General features: G+C 44.4%; 1 protein-coding gene across 6 annotated transcripts in view; it reads left to right on the top strand.

Annotated features, from left to right (window-relative positions):
• Window positions 1–20,365, top strand: part of CLYBL (citramalyl-CoA lyase) — a 229,700-nt gene extending 209,335 nt beyond the window's left edge. For 2 of the 6 annotated variants that reach the window (XM_064143831.1, XM_064143832.1), the window contains exons 8-9: window positions 9,062–9,161; window positions 9,297–9,718. In XM_064143831.1, coding sequence (XP_063999901.1) covers window positions 9,062–9,157 — 96 coding nt within the window. In that variant the 3' untranslated portion in view covers window positions 9,158–9,161; window positions 9,297–9,718. Of the gene's footprint in view, window positions 1–4,134; window positions 4,300–9,061; window positions 9,241–9,296; window positions 9,719–20,272 lie in introns of those variants that run through there. The other 4 variants (XR_010302386.1, XR_010302387.1, XR_010302388.1 and 1 more) reach the window with 4 other exon arrangements.
• Window positions 20,366–20,858: the final 493 nt, after the last annotated feature.

The following is a 20,858-nucleotide window of genomic DNA, read 5'->3' as shown; positions in this document are numbered from 1 at the left end:
CCAGTGAAAAGAAATAAGGGTAGTAATATTTAACATCACATCAACAAAATGCCTACAGAAACTTGCTTGGTCTTGATACATTGCAGAACTCCCTTCCCATCCATCACTTCCTTCAACAGATCAGAGAGACCTACTGAGCACCTTCCCTTGCCAAAACCACCTTTTTTGACAGACCTTTTCAGGGATCATTTATTTTCCCCCAAAGACTTTATCATAGAGTCATAGAATCAACCAGGTTGGAAGAGACCTCCAAGATCAGCCAGTCCAACCTATCACCCAGCCCTGTATCTATAAAGTCTTTTCTCCTATAATGCTGCTTACTGGACATGGATGAATGTCAAAGGCTTCAAGGAAGACGATACAGAAATACACAACCCAAAAAACTCAGTTCCTATAGTTTGCTGTGAGTGCAGTCTTCGGTTTGTCATATGTGACCACACTAGTGATTTGGGCAGAAAGGCAAGTGCAATATTCATAAGTAACATGATGAGAAGTGAAGAGAGGCAAGGAACAGGAGAGCCCTACTGCAAAGATGCTAACAGAATGCCAGAGTTGTGTGTCAGTCTGATCTGGAGGCAGGACAGACCTGAGCAGAGAGGGAGGAGAGACATTATCTTGTTATGGCCTGAAAAATGTGCTCGGTTGACCCAGATATCCTCAAACACCTCCTAGCAGCTCACTAACTTTTGGACGTTCATCTCTAAAAGGTGGAATTGTGATCCAACTCTTTATGATGGCTCTTTGGCTACAACTTGCAGAAGAAAAAAAAAATATTAATTAAACCTGCATCAAACCTGCATCACAGCTGCCAGCTTATTTCCTTCTCTTGACTTCCCCAAAAATATGGCTTCAACCTTCTGTTGCAAGGGAAAGTCATTGCTTCGTAGTCAGGATAATCACTCCTCCCCCAGGCACAGACCCAAGCCATTCGCTGTGACCAGGACTCTCTTCTCTTTTGTTCATTACCTGTAAGCAAATCCAAGCATTCAGGGTTTTTTTTTAAGCCCCAAAGCAAATACTTCCAAATTTCCTCTGCAGGAGGTTGCTTAAATTATGTACATTTTCCATTTAATCCTGGGGGAATTATCTTCTTCAATGTCATGCTTTCTAGGTGGACTCTTGACATCCACCTGCTTCCTTCCCTCCTCAGAAGAGCAAATCTGCCCTTCCTCTAGAACAAAACACTCTTATTTCCTTACAATAGTTACTGTTGTGCAGGGCTGCAGATAATGTTATCAGATCCAAACAGATTCTGAGGGGCTTATTTCATGTGGTTTTGTGCTTTCCAAGAAGTCCTAACAAGACCTTCAAGTTTTAATAGTGGGCAAGCCATGGAATTACCATGGAAAGAATTAATGTTTCTCAAATAACTGTGGATCAAAGATTTCCCACATCTGGGGACCTGAAGATGTTTGTTCTCCATTTCCCCTTGTGGGAGGCAGGCAAGGTTTGCACTGGCCAGCTGGCATTGCCCGTTCTGCTTGTTCCCATTCAGCCTGGCACCTGCCCGCAAGTACTGATACAGGTCACAGGGGGTGGAAAGGGACTTACATAATTACTTAGTCAGTGACTGTATTCACACATAGCTTCTGGCCCACATTTCCAGAGCAATGTGGGAGCCCTGTTTGGTTCACGACACCTGCTCATGATAAAGGGGGTGGAGGAGAGAAGGGTGACTGGCTCACTGCTTCCCCTGTGCCCATTTTCCTGAGGTCCTAGATGCACATCCTCTCAAAAGGCAGCCAAGTCTGACAAAGGAGATAACTGGGCTGCCACACACTCATTGCATGGATTTGGGCTGCAAATGAAAGTATTGCTAGCTCAGATGTTGAAAAAAATAACTAAAGCCAAATATTCATCAAAAGGGCAGTAATTCCAGCTCCATGGGAGCAGAGTGCCATCAAAGGTCCTTCCCTCACTGATAGGCTTGCTTGTCTCCTGAGCACCTAACGTGTGGCAGAGAGGTGAAATTTCATAAGCATTAAATGACCCCTATTTTAGACCTGTACTTCGTTCAAAATTCAGAAGCAGGTGCTTTTTTTAATCCATGTTGTAGTTTCATTTAGGCTGGATGTTAGGAGAAAATTCCCATTGGAATGGGCTGCCCAGGGAGGTGGTGGAGGCACCGTCCCTTGAGATCTTCAAGAAAAGACTGGATGAGGCACTTGGTGCCATAGTCTAGTTGACTGGGTAGGGCTGGGTGCTAGGTTGGACTGGATGATCTTGGAGGTCTCTTCCAACCTGATTGATTCTATGAAACAGGAGCTTGGCTTGATTTTCCTCTTTTTCCACTGGCCCAGGTACTTAGTGTCTTCCCCTGGCCAAAGCCTTACCTACTCACCATGATCCCCTAGCACTTCCAACCCTGACATCTAAATTTCATGACTAGATTTCCAGTGTAAACTGCTTCTGAAAGAAGTTGGTTTTCTCTGCACAGTGTCCCAGGACAGCCCATATTTTGACAGACACAACAAATGCACGAAGATCTGTTGGCTACGTTCTTTCACCTGATGCAGGACCAGTGATATTTTTTCTTTCTACTGTAGACAAGTCATGAGCTTAATATAATCTTTAAAAATGTCTTTAAAGTTCTATCCATTGTTACATAGGAATTAAAGTTGTTGGCAATGTGTGGTGAAATCTGGTGGAACAGGACATCACATCAAATGTTGATTAGCAAAGGCTTCACAATGATCAAGGTAATTAATAAAAACAGCAGTGGCTCCCAAAATGATGCACAGGGTCCTCACAGACAGTGCTCACATTTGGTGCCATAGGAGGTCTAGGCTGGATGTTAGGAGGAAGTTCTTCCCAGAAAGAGTGATTGGCATTGGAATGGGCTGCCCAGGGAGGTGGTGGAGTCACCGTCCCTGGTGGTGTTCAAGAAAAGCCTGGATGAGGCACTTAGTGCCATGGTCTAGTTGACTGGCTAGGGCTGGGTGCTAGGTTGGCCTGGCTGATCTTGGAGGTCTCTTCCAACCTGGTTGATGCTATGATTCTATGAAAACAGGAAGCCAGTAGACTTTTTGGAACTTACAGGACTTACCTGGTATTTTGAAATTTATGTGCTTGTACTCCATAGGAAAACAAATCTTTACACTCAGTATAAATTCAAGTGATTAATAGATTCCAGTGGTCTGAGAAGTGAAGGTCTGCAATACCTCTCTTAGTGAGTTCATTGCAGTCAGCAGGATGGATATGAATAGGGGCGCAGATAACCACAGGTGGAGCAAATAGGGGCACAGATAACCACAGATGGAGGAAAAAGCCACGAGCATTCCCTGGTGCAGGAGTACATCTAATTCTTCCATCTTGTGAGCCAAAGGGGCCTAGCTCATCTGATCACTGTCCCACAAGTCCCAGAACAATTACTATTTTACTTTAATTAACTCATATACTTTAATCCACAGCTCAGAGAGAATTGTGTCACATAACTATAAAGGGCTCTAAATATTCTGCATCATAGTAGTTTTAGCCAGCTTATCTCTTCTGCTAACCCAGTGGTAGATAAGGAAACAAAATATGGTGGGAGTAAACCCCCATACAATACTGTCTACTCTATGGAAAAGTTTTCAGTACAGATGAAGAAATACAATGCTTTACTTTCCCTGTTCTTCTGGTACCTTACTTGTGATCCTGTTCATCCCCTGGTATGGTCAAACACAGATGAAGAAATACAATGCTTTACTTTCCCTGTTCTTCTGGTACCTTACTTGTGATCCTGTTCATCCCCTGTTATGGTCAAACACAGCTCTACCATCCATGACAAACACTAGCAAGAGACTTGACTGTGTCATTTCTTCCCCTTTGCTGGTTCCTCATGTTGATTCTCAGATGACACAGAAATCATGGACTCTCAACCGCCATCCATTTAAGTTCCAGAGAGGTAGAAAAATAACTTATACTCTGTTTATGAGATGGTCATACAGGTTTACTTAGCTTGTCACTACTCCTAAAGCTTCAAGCTTCATGGTGCAAATGTTTCTGGATGGTGCCACACAGTCACACACACAAAAAGAGGAGGTCTTCCTGGTCCAGGAGACACTACACTAACATATTCCTCTTTTGGCCATGGCAAATAAGAGACCAATGCTGAAACTCTTTCTGAGATTCAATAGATGTTATTTCTTATAGGTAAAGGAAATCTTTAAGGATGACTACAGCATGGGAAGCTCCATCTCAAGATGAGGAAAAACTTCTTTACTGTAAGGGTTACGGAGCACTGGAACAGGCTCCCCAGAGAGGTTGTGGAGTCTTCTTCTCTGGAGACTTTCAAGACCCATCTGGATGCATTTCTCTGTGAGTTGCACTAGATTATGGTCCTGCTCTGGCAGGAGGGTTGGACTCAGTAATCTGCAGAGGTCCCTTCCAACCCCTGACATCCTCTGATCCCCTGTGATCCTGTGACATACAGATATGACAAGAGCCATGTCCCAAGATCTATAGCAATACATGACCAGAGTTGTCTTCTAAGTTGTGAAGAGCTTGGACTTGAGTAGATCCAAATTAGTTTTGGTAGTGGTGGCGTTTATTCAAACAGAAGTTCATAAGGTACAAATATAAACTCTGCCAAACCAATGAGTTACAAAATTTGGTTCTGCATGTCTTCAATCTCACCACTGCCACCTGGAGCTCCTGAGCTGAGCAAATTACTGTTCTCTGTCAACTCTGCCTTATCTCTTCTCACATCTGTAGGCTGCATCTTTTGTTATCATTCGGAGCTGACCGTGCTCAAGTCTCTTTTTTTCCAAGACTGTCACTTTTTGTTATTCCTTTCTGGGGAAAAAAAAAAAAAAGCAGCTTTCTATAATTTTGTTTCCCTTCCAGCTGTTTTCTGTATTTGCCAGAATCCTTCTCTGTTCCATTCTCAAAGCACTTCAGGACATACTGAAATTCAAAGTAGAGCTATTAAGACCTTACCCAGCATGGCCTGCATCTTGCATAAATAGCTGTTATGGTTTTTATGATGTTACTACTGTTTTAACAGAACATTAAATATCATTGTGAATTTGTAGCATGTTTGATTCCTGGGGGATGCAGCAAATTGCACAGTACTGAGCCTGCATCATTCAGCCTGGAGAAGGTGTTCTGTTACAAGAGATAGAGATGGGGAAATGATGGCTTGATGGATGCTGTGGGCAGCTGCAATAACCAGGCAGAGGAAAAAGGAGCTAGATGAGTTCACCTTCTCCTTGCTCTGCTCTCAAAAAGCTATTCAGAAGGATACACCTTTGAGTCTTTCCTCACTTGTCAGTCACTTTGAAAGGCCTCTTAGCTAGTTTGCATGTTGACCCAAACAGGAAACGTTGCCTGTCTGCTTTCTTCCTTTATTTCTCCCTGATAGTCTGCCCTGGCAGAGGCACAACATAACCAGGCTGAGGGAAGCCAAAAGTTGTGCCAATACAAATCTCTCTGTTACATTGTACTGCCTTCACAACAGTACAATGTAGGCCAGCCAAAGTCCTCATAACAGCTCTCATACTCTACAGCCTAGTGACTGCCAAAGTCACCCTCTTTCTCACAAGGCTTCACCTTTGACAATCACTGTGATGCTGCATGAAGGATGGCACTGGCTAAGTCCAGCAAAATCTAAGATCATAGAATCATTTGGGTTTGGGTTGGAAGGGACCTTTAAATGTCACCTGGTCAAACTGCCCCGAAGTGACCAAGGACATCTTCAATTAGATCAGGTTGCTCAGAGCCCTGTCCAACCTGATCTTGAATGTTTCCAGGGGTGGGGATTCTACCACCTCTCTGATCACCCTGTACCAGTGTTTAACCACCACAATTGTAAAAAAAGAAAAAAAAAAAAATCTTGAATTTAGTCTAAATTTCTTCTAGTTAAAAACCAAGCAACAAGCCCTGCTTTCTTACAGCTCACCTTTAATTACTGAAGGGCCATAATAAGGTCTCCCTGGAGCCTTCTCTCCAGAGCGAGCAATCCCTATGCTTTCAACCTCTCTGCATCATTTCAACTGAAGGCAGTGTCTTTGGCCCACAGAGACACCCATTCCTCAGGAGGACTGCTCTTCCAGCCTGCTGTCAGGTGAATACCACAGTTGTCCACTGTACCTCTACTGCTCATCTCACTCAAATTGCTTGCACCGGTGCATCATTACTCAAAGACTATTCCCACCAGCTATGGCCCTGCTGCTCAGATGCTTCTTCTCCCAGCTCCTCCATCAGCCTTTACCTGGAAGCTCTGTCTCTTCCCTGATGGCAGAGTCCTTTTACAGGTTCTGAAAAGGCTCCCACCTAAATTACATACATAGTTACATGGGGAGCAAGCGAAAAAGCCACCAAACACAATGGATGCAAACCACAGCCTCACACCGTGCACCCACCATTGCTCCCATTCACACTGCAGACTCCTTGAAGAACAGACCTTTGGTCTCACAGTTGAATTACTGGAAGCCTAAGTACAGGCTGTAAGCATGAGATTATTGAGAAAATTAATCAAAAAGAAAATTTAGATCTATGACTAAAATAATCCCCAGATTAACGCTGTCAAAGCCAGTGGTGTTTGTAGAAAGTCTCGCTTTCTTTGTGTGCATGTGAGAGAAAGTCAAAAGAATGCTAAAGGCAAATTTCATCTAGGAGAACTGGAAAAGAGAGCACGGGGGCAAAGCTATAATTACTGGCATTTCCTATCTGTTGAAACCTGTGGGTGGAAAGGGAGGCAGTGAATAGTGTATATTCCATGGAATTAAAACCCGTTTCTTTTTCTGGACTTTAGCTCAATGCTGCAAATTAGCAGGAAGAAAATAAGCCTTGGAGTGAATAGGCAGAGAAGCCAACTTCTTTATCTTACTCTTTGTTGTCAGAAAAATAAATCTTTTTTTTTTTCCCTTCAATGATTGAAATTTCTAGCAACTCAACCTACGGTTGCACACTAACAGTGAATATAAGACAAACACGCTGTTTAATTAACTCCTACTTTATCAAAATGACATTCCTGCCCAGATCCAGCATGCTCCAACTTAGGCATCAGCAGAGCATCATGTATACAGTAAGTGGAAGGACAAGGACAAGGAGCAATGGGTGTAAGTTGCAGCAAAAGAGGTTCCGCCTCAACACAAGGGGGAACTTCTTTACTGTAAGGGTCACAGAGCACTGGAACAGGCTCCCCAGAGAGATTGAGGAGTCTCCTTCTCTGGAGACTTTCAAGGCCTGTCTGGATGTGTTCCTCTGTGATCTGTGTTAGATTGTATTGTCCTGCTCTGGCAGGGGGGGGTGGAATCGATGATCTCCTTGGGTCCCTTCCAACTCCTAACATCCTGTGATCCTGTGGAAGGGAAAAGACTCTCTCAATCACAATTCAGACCACCAGATAAAAAGTGATGTATTATCACTAATGATACTATGGTGGTGATGGTAATATAAGGTTGATTGGTTGCTCTGTAGATAAGAAATCAGATTTGACATATCTGCTCATGAGTATCTGTCAGTCCCAGTATTCTCAAAACACACCTAAACTACTGCAAGGTGTAGCAGGAAATACTACTTTGAATAAAACAAGCATTAACCACTAGGTTCTTTGTGGCTTTTATATGGCCTGCTCTTACAGCAACAATATTGATTTGTATTAGATTACTGTTCCAAAGTGGTGGGGTTTTTTTTTTTTTTTGGTCTTAACTGTTCCAGAATATGACTTAGCATTTAATTAATACCACTTCAGTCAAGCTAGATAGATATGTCACTGGGGCAACACATTCCATGACTGGGTCCCATTTTTGTAAATTAGTTATATATTTTTTATTTCACTTACTAGAAACCCCTGTTTAATGGTCAAAAAGCCTGAAATGAACACCAGAAAACAATAAACTGCTTGTTCTCCTCCACGTTTCTCTCGCTGTGTATGCACAGGCACACATGCCTCGACTGTTTTTACCCTGTTCTCCATCAGCCCTGCTCACTGTCAAATATAAGGTCAGCCTGTGATCCCATATCGATTGCAGCAGGACATGAAAAGGGTGCGCAGAGCTTCACAGAGCTGCCTTATGCAGTGCTGAGTCCAGGCTTCAGTTCTGAATTCTTCAGGGAAGGGATTGCAGCTTTATATTTGGTGGGTTGTAGGGTTTTTGTTTTCAGGAACGTGTCAAAGTACTGTCAGAATTGCAAATAAGGGGTTTGTGTGCGTTGTGTCTGCTGAACTTTGGCGTGTTTTGATGCGCAGTCTTTTGTCTTCAAAATCCTACCTCAACAACACGTCTGTGGGTTAAAGCATTCAAAGAAATGAGTTGGGGTTGGCCTAGTTTAAAACATGTGTCTTCTGTTTTAAGATTGAACTATGATTCGTAGTTAATTATTTTAAGCTGCTCACCGTAGTACCAGCACAAAATCCCTAGAAGCACAATGGGACTGTGCTGACTCTGAGATGACCACCACTAAGGCACATTAGCTAGTCCACCATCCACTTGGGGAAACTTGCTAGATGCAGCACTGAGGTAGGTGTTACCAAATCTGCAGAGCAGATTTTGGCAGTATTACCTCACTTTTTTTTTTTCAGTTTTCACCCCAGCCCCTGGCTCTAGGCACAAGCTCAGCCTATCTTTAGCACTGGAGGCCCGATGGCAAGGAGCAACAGCACAACCTCAACACACCCCAGAGTCAGCAAAACTTTCCTCCACCCCCCAAACACCTGTTGCTATTTCTCGGCAAAGATTTTTGCACAGACCCTGCAGCACAGCCCCAGCGCTGGAGGGTGATGCTGGCCACGGGGAGCAGAGCTGCCTCCTAGACGAGGAGGCAACACACACACACAACTGGCTTGCACAGCCTCTCTGCTCTTAGTCCTCAGTGCTTGGCAGCTAGAGAGGCTGATACATGCAGGCTGCTTGCTGGACTTCTTTTTGCTCTCTCTTTTTGCCTTCTCTTTGGAGGAGTTGCCACCCTCCGCGTTTCTTTAAACACATTTGCCTTGTCTTGGTTTGTGTCCTAAAACTCATCCAGGATTCCTGTGGGAGCTGATGTTTCTTGGACATGTTTTTTTAAAGGAAAAGACAAGCCAACTACAATTTCCAGAGCTCCTCTCAGGAAGTTTATATTCTCTCTTTTCCAGGGAGCGTTTACTTTCCAGGGGAGTATGATCGACATGCCATTACTGAAGCAGGCACGGAACATTGTTACGCTTGCCACAGCCATCAAGAAAAAATGAGCTGGTAAATGAAGCTCTCACCATGGGGCCTCAGTAGCTGTTTTAAAAGATGACTAAAACACTTTGGGGGGGGGGGGGGGGGGGGGGGGAGGAAATTAAAGACATCAAGCTTAAGCAGAAATTCATTTCCATTTTGCAGATCTGTCATAGTTTGCTTGAGAGAATTGCTAATTACTAAAACTATTCTTGACTCACACCACTGATTAGTCCTGCAAGGCCCATGGACTGCAGGGACTCATGGCCTGCAACAAAGTTGCATCACCAACTGTGTGACCTCACAAAAGTTATATGAATGCAGGATTGTGACTTCACTGAAGGAGAAGCAAAATGCAAGCCACGGGCTCCATTAGAAGAGCAGATGAAAACCGAGTCAGTCACTTCTCTTTGTATGTACACTTCTTCCCACTCCGGTGCAGAACTCCCTTTAGAAAGGGCAAACCCCCTAATAATTACACATCGATTGAAATAATTGCCATGAAAATCATTACCCTGTGCAGGCTTCCTCTTGCCCAGCCCCTTTCTCTAAATGTTCAACAGCCATTAAAGTTATTGCTCAGACAATGTAGGACTCTTGACTCTCTTCTCTTTTTTAAAGCGGTCGCTATTGAGAGCGTTTCCTCCTGGAAGCGTCCAGCCCGGGAAGGGTTGGACGGCAATAAACTTGTAGTTTTCGGAGGCACAATGCAGCAGAACTTGTGCATATGGTCTCTAGTCAGATTTACATCACATTAGGGATACGGCTACAGGTCATGTGGGCCGTGTGGTTAACGGGCTTAGTAAAGCTGTTTTGAAGAGGTTAACCCAGCTTGTAGTAAGGGTAAATAAACATAACAACCAGGCATTGTCCTCTATTCAGCATGTACTCTTATATGGAGGGCTAAAGGGTATTGAAGCTGCAGAGGATCAACTTGTGGTTGCCAGAGGACTCCAATGAAGTTTGAAACACCAACAATCAGAGATTTTGTTTCTGTTCCTCATTAAATCATGAGCTTTTGTGCTCAGACTATGAACGACTGTTCTTTAAGAAATTAACAGAATGGGAAGTTTTAAACTATGCACCAACCTTTTCATGACCTACACAGCAGCAATGCTGCTGCACTTAGACAAACACCGCGGGGAAGGCTGTTCTGTTTATTTAAATTTGTAAATAGAAAACAGTTGTGGGTTTTTTTGTTTCATTTTTCACCACCTCCGTGGTCATTTTACATATGGAGTCACAGTAGTTTATTCCTTCCATCTGCTTGCTTCGTATGCTTCCCCTCCGTCTCCGAGTAGCGATTTTAAACATTGAGAGGGGCGGATGGAGGGCGGGGCGGGGGGGGAGGGAGTGGTAGTGGTGGTGTATTTTTTGTTTGATTAAGGTGAGAGAAAAGGATGGGAGAGAAAAAAGAAGAAAACAGATCAAGCCACAAACGAAAACTACCGTGGAAACAGCGAGGAAAGGGAGCGCGGTGGCCGCAGTTGCGCCCTGAAAAGGCGAGGGGTACGGATGGGCTTAGCCCGGGGGCGGCGGAGTCGCAAAACGGGAGACGGTCGCACCCGAGCCGGGCTGGCACCAAGGGCTCAGGCCGGGGCGGGAAGAGGTCCCCTCTCGCCCCCCCACCCCTCCCCCGGGTCTGTGCTCTCTGCGCCGCCCTCCCCCGGGTCTGCGCTCTCTGCGCCGTCCGGGCCCGGCTGCTGAGCGCTTCCGCGTATGTTTGGGGATCAGCATCGCGAGCCGACGTTATCCCCTCCACCCGTGTGATCCTTTACAGCGTGGGGACCTCCGGGCTAATCTGATTACTTAAAGCCTACCTGTTTATATCGCGCCTCGCAGCTTCACACGCACTCCCCCCAGCACCACCCCACCCCGCATATCAGGGCACCCTCCGTTATTAATTCTTGACCGACTAAATTATGGATAAACGCTATTAAAACGTTATCAGAACTAATGAGAAACAATTACTTAGAAGATGAGCTGGGACAAGCCGGAGCTGGGCACAATGTGTGGTTATCCCCACAGATTACGTTAATAAATCATCAGGTGCAAGGCAAGACGGAGGCGAGGCCTGGCGCAGGGAAGAGAAAATGAGATTTATGAGATACAGGGTTTGGGTTGCGTTCTTTCCCTCTTGTTTTTTTTCTCCCCCACCTTTTTTTTTTTCCACATCATTTTTTCATTAATCTCAATAGGACCCTTGTGGCGTAGATTGTTTTATTCCCTTAATGCCGCGCCCGGGGAGGAGGAAAGAGGGAGGGAGAGAAAAGGATTTTTAAAAATAATGTCTTCATTGTTTTACTGAAGTATTAACGACGCTGTCTGAGGAACCCACAGGAGCTGCGCGGCCGCGGAGGCAGCGCGAGGAGCGGCAGAGGTGCCCCCCGCTCCCTCATTATACCTCAAAACTATTCATAAGCTCTCTTTACGCCAAACCTGGCTGCTGAAGTAACTTCATTTCGTGACCCACACGCGGAGAAATCGAATATGCAAATAAAATGCTGGATATATTCAGATTTCCCCTTAAATTTCCCTTAGCAAGCGCTCACACACCCCCTTCAGTGGAAAACCCTGCTCCCATTTAACAGCCCGAAAGATTTTCGCTTCGTAAGAAATAAAATCCAATTTATTTGACTTTTTCGTCTATTTTAGGAAGCTTTTTTTTTTTTTTTTTTTTAGCCCCTGCCTTTATTTTTCTCCGCTTGCTTTCTTTTCTCTTTCTCTCTTTTTTCATTCCTGTCCTGTGCTAGGCAAGCAATTGATGAAACAAAACAGATTATAAGATTAGCGGCAGGATTTTGTGCATATTAATGATAGGGAAGAGCGCCGAATGGGTTTGTAATTGCAGATCTTGCGCTTGGGATTGGGAACTGTAGCCCTGTTACAGCAAAGACCCCCCTGCGAGGTTTTCACATTGGAACTTAGGAGAAAAGTGAAAAGGTAATTAGGAGAGCACAACATTGAAATGTTAAAGCACTTATTCTTTCTTTCAGCGTTCTGTTTTAAAGGGGGGAAACGGGCAAAATGGAAAATAAATTACTTTCAAATAAGTAGGTTAGCACCTGAATACTGGTGCGCATTTTCCCCTCTTTTTTTTTTTTTTATCCCCTCTCTCTGTGTCTTTTTTTTTTTCCTTCTCTTAACTTCTAGCAATTATTTGGCAGGGCGTTTGCTTCTGAACCTGCCATCCAAGCAGCAGAAACGGGGGAAGGGAGGGCAGGGAGACCTCGGCAACATAGGGGCACTCCGCCTGCAATGTTTGATGCGCCTAATGCCAGGAAAGTGGTTCAAAGCTGCGGTTTGAAATTTAGAGGCATTTTTTGTTGTTGGGATTTTGTTTCCTTTTGGTTTCGTTTTTCTTTCTTTCTTTCTTCCTTTCTTTCTTTTTCTTTCTTTCTTTCTTTCTTTCTTCCTTTCTTTCTTTTTCTTTCTTTTCTTTCTTTCTTTCTTTCTTTCTTTCTTTCTTTCTTTCTTTCTTTCTTTCTTTCTTTCTTTCTTTCTTTCTTTCTTTCTTTCTTCCTTCCTTCCTTCCTTCCTTCCTTCCTTCCTTCCTTCCTTCCTTCCTTCCTTCCTCTCTTCCTCTCTTCCTCTCTTCCTCTCTTTCTTCCTCTCTTTCTCTCTTTCTCTCTTTCTTTCTTTCTTTCTTTCTTTCTTTCTTTCTTTCTTTCTTTCTTTCTTTCTTTCTTTCTCTCTTTCTTTCTTTCTTTCTTTCTTTCTTTCTCTCGCTCTTTCTTTCTCTCTTTCTTTCTTTCTTTCTTTCTCTCTTTCTTTCTTTCTCTCTTTCTTTCTTTCTTTCTTTCTTTCTTTCTTTCTTTCTCTCTCTCTTTCTTTCTTTCTTTCTCTCTTTCTTTCTTTCTTTCTTTCTTTCTTTCTTTCTCTCTCTCTTTCTTTCTTTCTCTCTCTCTTTCTTTCTTTCTTTCTTTCTTTCTTTCTTTCTTTCTTTCTTTCTTTCTTTCTTTCTTTCTTTCTTTCTCTCTTTCTCTCTTTCTCTCTTTCTCTCTTTCTCTCTTTCTCTCTTTCTCTCTTTCTCTCTCTCTTTCTCTCTTTCTCTCTTTCTTTTGATTTTGTTTCGGAATCGTGGCTTACAAGGAAAAGGTGGGTTTGTTTTTCTCTTCCACACAAGCATCGAATAGTATTTTAGCAAGGGATGCGGCATGTCCCCTGCAATATCGAGAAGTAACCTGACGCTGAATTTTAACTCTTATTAAGGGTCCTTCCTTGCTTCTTGGGTTACTTCAGTCTTCCTCCCTCTCTGAGCTTACTCTTCCTAAAATCCGGGTTTGGGCGTTTAAAACACAGTGCTCCTTTACTGACTTTCCTAATTCTTCTCTCCTGTGATTAGCAGCGAAAGATGGCTGAGGTTTAATGGCACCTATTCGAGCGCGTATTGGTTTAATTCTGCTTTCAACGGAAAATAAATGGATCTGGTGGAAATTCGGCTTAGAAAAGCCTTTTTTTTTTTTAATGAGCTAATAAACCAGAATGTCTGCTCTTCAGGCAGTGATTTCTGATTTCGAAACGGGAGGGGTAAGGGGTGGGGGGGCGGGTGAGGGGGGAGGTGTATGAGAGCAAACCCAACTTTGACCGAATTTCGTCCATCCCGTGGCTCCAGCCCCTCTTCTCCCCCCTTGCACCTCCCCCAGGGTCAGAGCAAGGCAGAGGCAGGGCTATTTTTAAACCGTTTTAAAGACGAAAATCCGAAGAGGTGGGAATAAAAAGCCCGTGAGGGCAGTACTTTGCTTTCTACTTTTCCCAGTGTCGCAGGGCTTGGGAGGGGAGCCCCAGCGGGCCAGGCAGGGCTGTGGACCGGTTTGGTGTGCTAGAGTTTGCAGAAAATTTGACGAAGGGAGGGCGTCGTCATCGCTCCCTGGAGTCAAGATGCTGCCAGTGGCACCCGGGGCAGCGGGAAGGGACTACGAAGGGTCCAACACCGTCGCGGGGACTCCGGGCTGCAGACGTGGTAGGGCAGTGGGTGGAGGGCTGGTGGGAGGATGACTTTTGACCCCATGGGGACTGGGATACCCCTGAGCCTTCCCTACCTGCTTCTAGGAGCCCTGGATAGCGCAGGGGAAGGGAAGGGGAGGAGTGGAGAATGGAAGGGGTGCCTTAATCACACCAGCACCAGTACGGTCTCCTCTGGCTGCCCTCTTGCCCACGACACCCGTTCAGTCAGGACCGAGGTTCCTGTGAAAAGTCCACCTGCAGAGAGGCGCACACAGAGCAGCCTGACACTAGTGGTGCTTGTAAGAGCCAGCAAAGAAATTAGTACCCTCCATCTCCTTTAACCCTTCCTTTCCCCTCACCTCGACTGGGTCTCCTTCCTTTGGCAAGCTCCAGCCCTCCCTTTGCCCACCAGCAGTGGGTGTCACTCACTGGGAATGGGTCAGGGGAGGATTCTTCTCCATGTTTGGGGGTGCAGAGAATGCAAAGATGTGAAGCAGTAACATCCTGCACGTGCCCATGCAGCAAGCAGAGGACAGGCCACATATTCTCATTAGGCTTGGAGTTATTGCTTCCCAGATGAAGTCTGAAGCTCCCAAATAGCAAAGCTAATACTATAGGGTATTGTAATATCTTCAGATATACAAGAGGTCCTATTCCTAAAGCTGTTGTAGATGCCTGATGACTACTGGCACCATTTAAAGGTGATCTGTCTGGTGAGGATGGGGATTGCTAAATGCCTCTGATACCTTCTTTGGCCTCTGTGATTTAAATTGCAGCTCCATGTATCTGTGGGTCTTACATTTTAGTTTGTATTTCTGCTAGCGCTGCTAATGCTATTAATGTTGTGATATAAAGCACACACATTGTCAGTTAAGAATTTTCCTGAGTAAAACTTGCTGAAGGTAAAAACTTTGTCCCTATGTGAGACATGCTTGCAACAGCCTAGAATTTATGTGAAATATGGGAAGACACAGTCTAGACTTCCTGCCACCTGGGCTTCATTCCTGACTTGCTTCTGCAGTAGTCTCTTCTATATAGCAGTGTTCGTGCAGGCATGGTACACTATGGGCTGCCACTGGAAATGCTTCATGTTAACTCTATATAGCCTGTTATAGCTGTACATAGCTGTTATATATATAGCTATATACAGCTGTTAGAGCTATATATAGCTTCATGTTAACTCTCTATTGTGCTATGTAAAGATGCAGCTCAGGTACAGTCAGCAGCACATGTAACGCTGCAAATATGGCTATCACCGACAGCCCTGGCTCCAGTTTTGTCATCCAGATGCCTGTGGTTGGATAATACAGAATTAAATACTTGTGACTGAGGGGAAAACTGGTGGCAGAAGATGTGAAAGGGCTGCCCATTTACAGCTGGTGTTGCTGTGTGACAGCGCAGGTAGGAGAACAGAATCACTTCCATTCTTTTCAGTCGTCAGAGCTTTGGCTGTCAGTATTTGTGTTTTGTTTTAAAGAAGATTCCCCAGGTCAGAGTGCAGGGAAGAGCCATCTGTGGTCTCTGCCCACAAGGTGCCTTGGAAGGAGCTCGCTGGGCAGAGGCTACCCATCCCTCCTGCCCTGTGGCAGGGCCAGGCCAAGACCTCAGCACACATGTGGCTGACAGGGTACAAGCAAAAGCCTACCTGTGCATTTGAGAATGTTCAGGCACATTCAGCTTCACATCATGAGGCTCTGCACAGAGAATGCTTTAAATATACAATGGGCAGAGACATCTATTGCTTTCTTGACAATCAGTTTCCAAAAAAAATTTTTTTTTGAAAGGAAAAAACATTCCTGTGCTAACAGCAAAATCTCTGTTGGTGCAGATCTTAGATTCTGCAAGGAGTTACATTGTCCAGATGCCAACTGGATTAACTGAACTTCACTGCAGTGCTAGTTTGAAGCCAGCTAGAATGTTTTGGTGAGAAGAACTAGATTACAGGCTGTGAAAGGGAAACAAGGGTGATGTCTACTTCACTCATAGGCTTGCTGAGAGGTATAAGAGCAAGAATCCAAACATAGATAAGGCATTTGGGCACAGCCTGGGCTTTGAGCTGCATGTCTCTCTAACCTCACCTGCCATCTCTCTGATTAATCCATCCCCCCCTGGCCGACCCTCCATTCTTCCTTGGGGCACAAGGCAATGTCTGGGGTAAGGTAGAGGGGTGGGAGAAGGTGGAAAGGAGCCTGGGAGCCCCTCCTGGGGACTCAGGTTTCTGGGAGGGGAGTTGTGTTTCTGTATTACCTTTTACCTTGTATATTTCTGTCTATAACTGCATATACTGTAAATATCTGCTTGTATATTGAGCTAAGCTGTAAATAATAAGCTTCATTCAATTTCCAGAGCTGGCTGAGCCTAGTCTGGGTGATTTACAAAGTGAGGGGGGAGCAGGTAGCACCCAAACCATCACAACCACACAGATGAATATGATGTGTTGAATATTAAGGATATGTCCAATTTACAGGGGAAAAAAAAAAAAAGCACACAGTAAGTTCCATAAGAACTGTAACTACCTTTACATTGTAGCTGTATCGGGTGATTTTTTCTTTACTACTTAACTAGCCCTGGAGGTGTACGTGAGGATGGTGATTACAGTGCACGTTTGCTGTCAAAGCCCAGGGAAATGAGTGTGTCTTTGTGCCTGGGTTTTCCTCACACACATACACACACACATTCCCAAGTGCAGGCAGACACAGAAGATGGGAAAGCTGTCCCATTTCATGTGGAGGGGAGATTTGCAGATCTGTACTGGGTTTCCTGCCTTGCTCCCCCCTTACTGACATCAGTTTGTGTCAAGTTTACCTAAAGCCCTGCTGCTAAAACACTCCATTTGAGAGGAGGGGGAAGGATTTTCTTTTTTCGTTTGTTTTAATTGCTTCCCTGGCTATAAATTAGCATGTATTGGGCTATTGTTTTTTCCAGGAACAAAAGCACAATTGACAGTGAGGCTTAGGGAAAATAAGGAGGGAGCTCTGAGCTGCATGGCTCCCCTGCATATTGAACCTGAGCAGGGGGAGGCCTTGTCTGTGCCCAGAAGTGGAAGGGCACTGAGAACTACAACAAAACAACAGGGATTTTTATGTTTCACTGACTGTTATTGCAGCTGCATCTTCCTCCCCTCTGCCTCCCCTACCCCCCAATTATTTCATGTGAGAACCAAGTATGAAAATAGAAGCCATGACTTTCCCTCCTGCCACAGTCAGTGTGTATAAAACTGGGCCAGAACTCACCAGAGATCTGAGGTGAGTTATAAGTCAGTGTTATGGGCAAAAGCAGAAGTTGGTTTGTGCTCCTACACCATATTTTAGTTCTGTTACCACAGATTGCAAAGACAGGGCTGAAGCCCACTGGCTTAGCTGTGGGTTTGGTGTGACCCTCCAGGCTCCTAATGGCATTTGAGGAGGAGCTGACAGAACTCAGCTTTCCCTTCCGTGTGCACCACCCATTCAGCCCTAGAATATCTGATAAACCTTTTCTTCCCATGGCAATAACTCATATGAGGTGGTTTTTCTCCAGAGCTGTCAGTAGAAGTTCTTATGCTATCTCTGGAAGCATTTCTCCTCTGATGCATCCAGTTATTGACCTGAACAAAGAACTGACTTCAGTGAGAAGTAGGTGGGCATCAGCCAGATGCTGGAAAGCAAATGTTAGCAAAGAGGTGGCCTAAGGAGAGGGGCGATACTGGTGAAGAGTGGCTGAGAAATGGCTGAGGAATGGGGATGGAGAGGACAGGCCCATGCCTTGTTCTCCATATATAGAAGGATAGGCAGAAATTGGTTCATTTTGCAGCAAGGGGCAAACATATAACTACTGTTAAAACAAAAAGTCTCTCTAAGTGAAGATTGAAGAAAGAGGAAAAGGAAGTGGGAAAGGAAAGGAAAGGAAAGGAAAGGAAAGGAAAGGAAAGGAAAGGAAAGGAAAGGAAAGGAAAGGAAAGGAAAGGAAAGGAAAGGAAAGGAAAGGAAAGGAAAGGAAAGGAAAGGAAAGGAAAGGAAAGGAAAGGAAAGGAAAGGAAAGGAAAGGAAAGGAAAGGAAAGGAAAGGAAAGGAAAGGAAAGGAAAGGAAAGGAAAGGAAAGGAAAGGAAAGGAAAGGAAAGGAAAGGAAAGGAAAGGAAAGGAAAGGAAAGGAAAGGAAAGGAAAGGAAAGGAAAGGAAAGGAAAGGAAAGGAAAGGAAAGGAAAGGAAAGGAAAGGAAAGGAGGAAAAGAAGAAAAGGGAAAAGAGAAGAAAAGTCTAATTGAAGATTAGCACAATGAGCTAAGTTATTAAAAGAAAGCAAGGCAATTGTTTTAGCGCAGGCTAGGTTAGCCTCTGTTGCAGAGCTTTCATGAGGAGTGCGCTAGGTGAATCCTGAGGTCTTTTCTAGACTTTTTTTTTAATGCTGTAAAATGTACTGAGATACTACAACAACAAAAAGGAAAGTGGGGAGAGAAACCTTAGAAGAAGAACAAGGGAGGAATAATAGCTTACTTTCCTACTCCTGTATTTTATCAATATGCACTTGCACCTTAGTGTCAAGCCTAATCATCTACACCAATGGACAGCTTCCCCTTCTTTTTCTCTTTTCTCTCTTCCCTCTCCTCTCCTCTCCTCTCCTCTCCTCTCCTCTCCTCTCCTCTCCTCTCCTCTCCTCTCCTCTCCTCTCCTCTCCTCTCCTCTCCTCTCCTCTCCTCTCCTCTCCTCTCCTCTCCTCTCCTCTCCTCTCCTCTCTCTTCCCTTTTCCTTTCCTTCCCCTTTCCTCTCCTTTCCTTTCCTTTCCTTTCCTTTCCTTTCCTTTCCTTTCCTTTCCTTTCCTTTCCTTTCCTTTCCTTTCCTTTCCTTTCCTTTCCTTTCCTTTCCTTTCCTTTCCTTTCCTTTCCTTTCCTTTCCTTTCCTTTCCTTTCCTTTCCTTTCCTTTCCTTTCCTTTCCTTTCCTTTCCCTTCCCTTCCCTTTCTCACTTCCTTTCCTTCTTTCTTTGCATCTTTCTTCCTTACTCTCTCCCTTTCTCTCTTTCTCCCTCTTCTTTCTCTTTTCCTTCTCTCCTTCCTAATTCCAAATTCCTTCCACCTTTGCTTCAGAGAGCAGTCTCTGTTGAGCTGTAAATCCAGAGTATGGTCTTCTGAAGAGACAGGTAAACCATCTCATCCACCATGCATTTACTTGCAGGGAATCTTTCCTTGACCATTTATGAGAGCCATATGTGAAGGGTCTCCTCTCATGAATGTGCCAAACCTCCCTCCAACCAGAAATCTCAGTAGATGCCAAGAGTGTAATTGGGACACTGTGACTCCCAGGGTGTGTTTCTTAACAGCTACTTACTTACTTCATTTTGTTCAATGAATCCAGAGTAACAACTTTCTTGGTATGAAGCTGGTATATGAAGACACATTTGTCTTACTGTCACTCAGGTTCTGACAGTGTCTGTATCCTTTTAATTGTTTTTAATGTTAATTTTTTATATTATTTTAAATTAAATTGATCTCAGTTACAATAAGATTTCCATAGGATTCTCCTCTGTCATAGAATGGAGCATTTGCAAAAATCACTGGAAGTCTCATATTTGAATCAATCATAGAATCATAGAATCAACCAGGTTGGAAGAGACCTCCAAGATCATCCAGTCCAACCTAGCACCCAGCCCTATCCAATCAACTAGACCATGGCACTAAGTGCCTCATCCAGGCTTTGCTTGAAGACCCCCAGGGACGGTGCCTCCACCACCTCCCTGGGCAGCCCATTCCAATGCCAATCACTCTCTCTGCCAAGAACTTCTTCCTAACATCCAGCCTATACCTACCCTGGCACAACTTGAGACTGTGTCCCCTTGTTCTACTGCTGGTTGCCTGGCAGAAGAGGCCACCCCCCACCTGGCTACAATGCCCTTTCAGGTAGTTGTAGACAGTAATAAGATCCCCCCTGAGCCTCCTCTTCTCCAGGCTAAACACCCCCAGCTCCCTCAACCTCTCCTCATAGGATTTGTGCTCCAGGCCCCTCACCAGCTTTGTTGCTCTTCTCTGGACATGCAGGCTAGTTTACTGTTATCCAATGGTGTCAATTAATATCTTACTTTTTATGACTATTTTGGTGTGTTTTCTACTGTTACTCTCAGAATTGTATGCAACACCTTGTTTGCAGAGCTGTGAAATGCTTTAAAGGCACCAGTTGAAATGACAAGGTATCATCCAAACTGAAATGTCTTTCCTCCAAAACAGCGCTCCTCAACATCCAGGTGGTAACAAACATTACCCAACCACGTACAAACTGTGAATTGTATTTGAAATTAAATCTCTGCATTAAAATCTGCATTGCTGAGCCTCCCACTGGCAGCCACCATTCTCCTGAACACTGACATCTTCCCTGGCACTGGTGGGGCTGGAGCTGTCGCATGGGTATTGATGAATTATTTCCTATCGCTCTTTGGATGTCCACACTTTGTAGCAACACAGATCTAAATTGTACAAAGGGTGCAAGATACGTGAGGAATACAGGATGGGGCTGCTTGGGCTTAGTGAGAAAAGGTGTGGGTTTTGTTTTTTTTCCCTGACACACAAGGGTGGAAACTGTTTTACAAACCTCCATTAAAGCAGCATATTGCTGATGTCACAAATTATGTCATTTTTCAGCAAGCTGTTAGGTAGCAGCAGGATACTCAGAGGTCCCAATCTGAGTTCACAGCTTGAAGCCTCATCATCCATTGAAGTCAAGGAAATACTCCAGTCCCCTGGCCCTCTGTTTACAAATAATATATCAAGAATCAGGATGCCCACAAATGAACTTTCAGGAACTGAGCTAAAGGAA

Source organism: Pogoniulus pusillus, chromosome 5, assembly GCF_015220805.1.
Source record: "Pogoniulus pusillus isolate bPogPus1 chromosome 5, bPogPus1.pri, whole genome shotgun sequence".
Taxonomy (NCBI): Eukaryota; Metazoa; Chordata; class Aves; order Piciformes; family Lybiidae; genus Pogoniulus; species Pogoniulus pusillus.
This window is presented reverse-complemented; position numbering and strand designations above follow the sequence as displayed.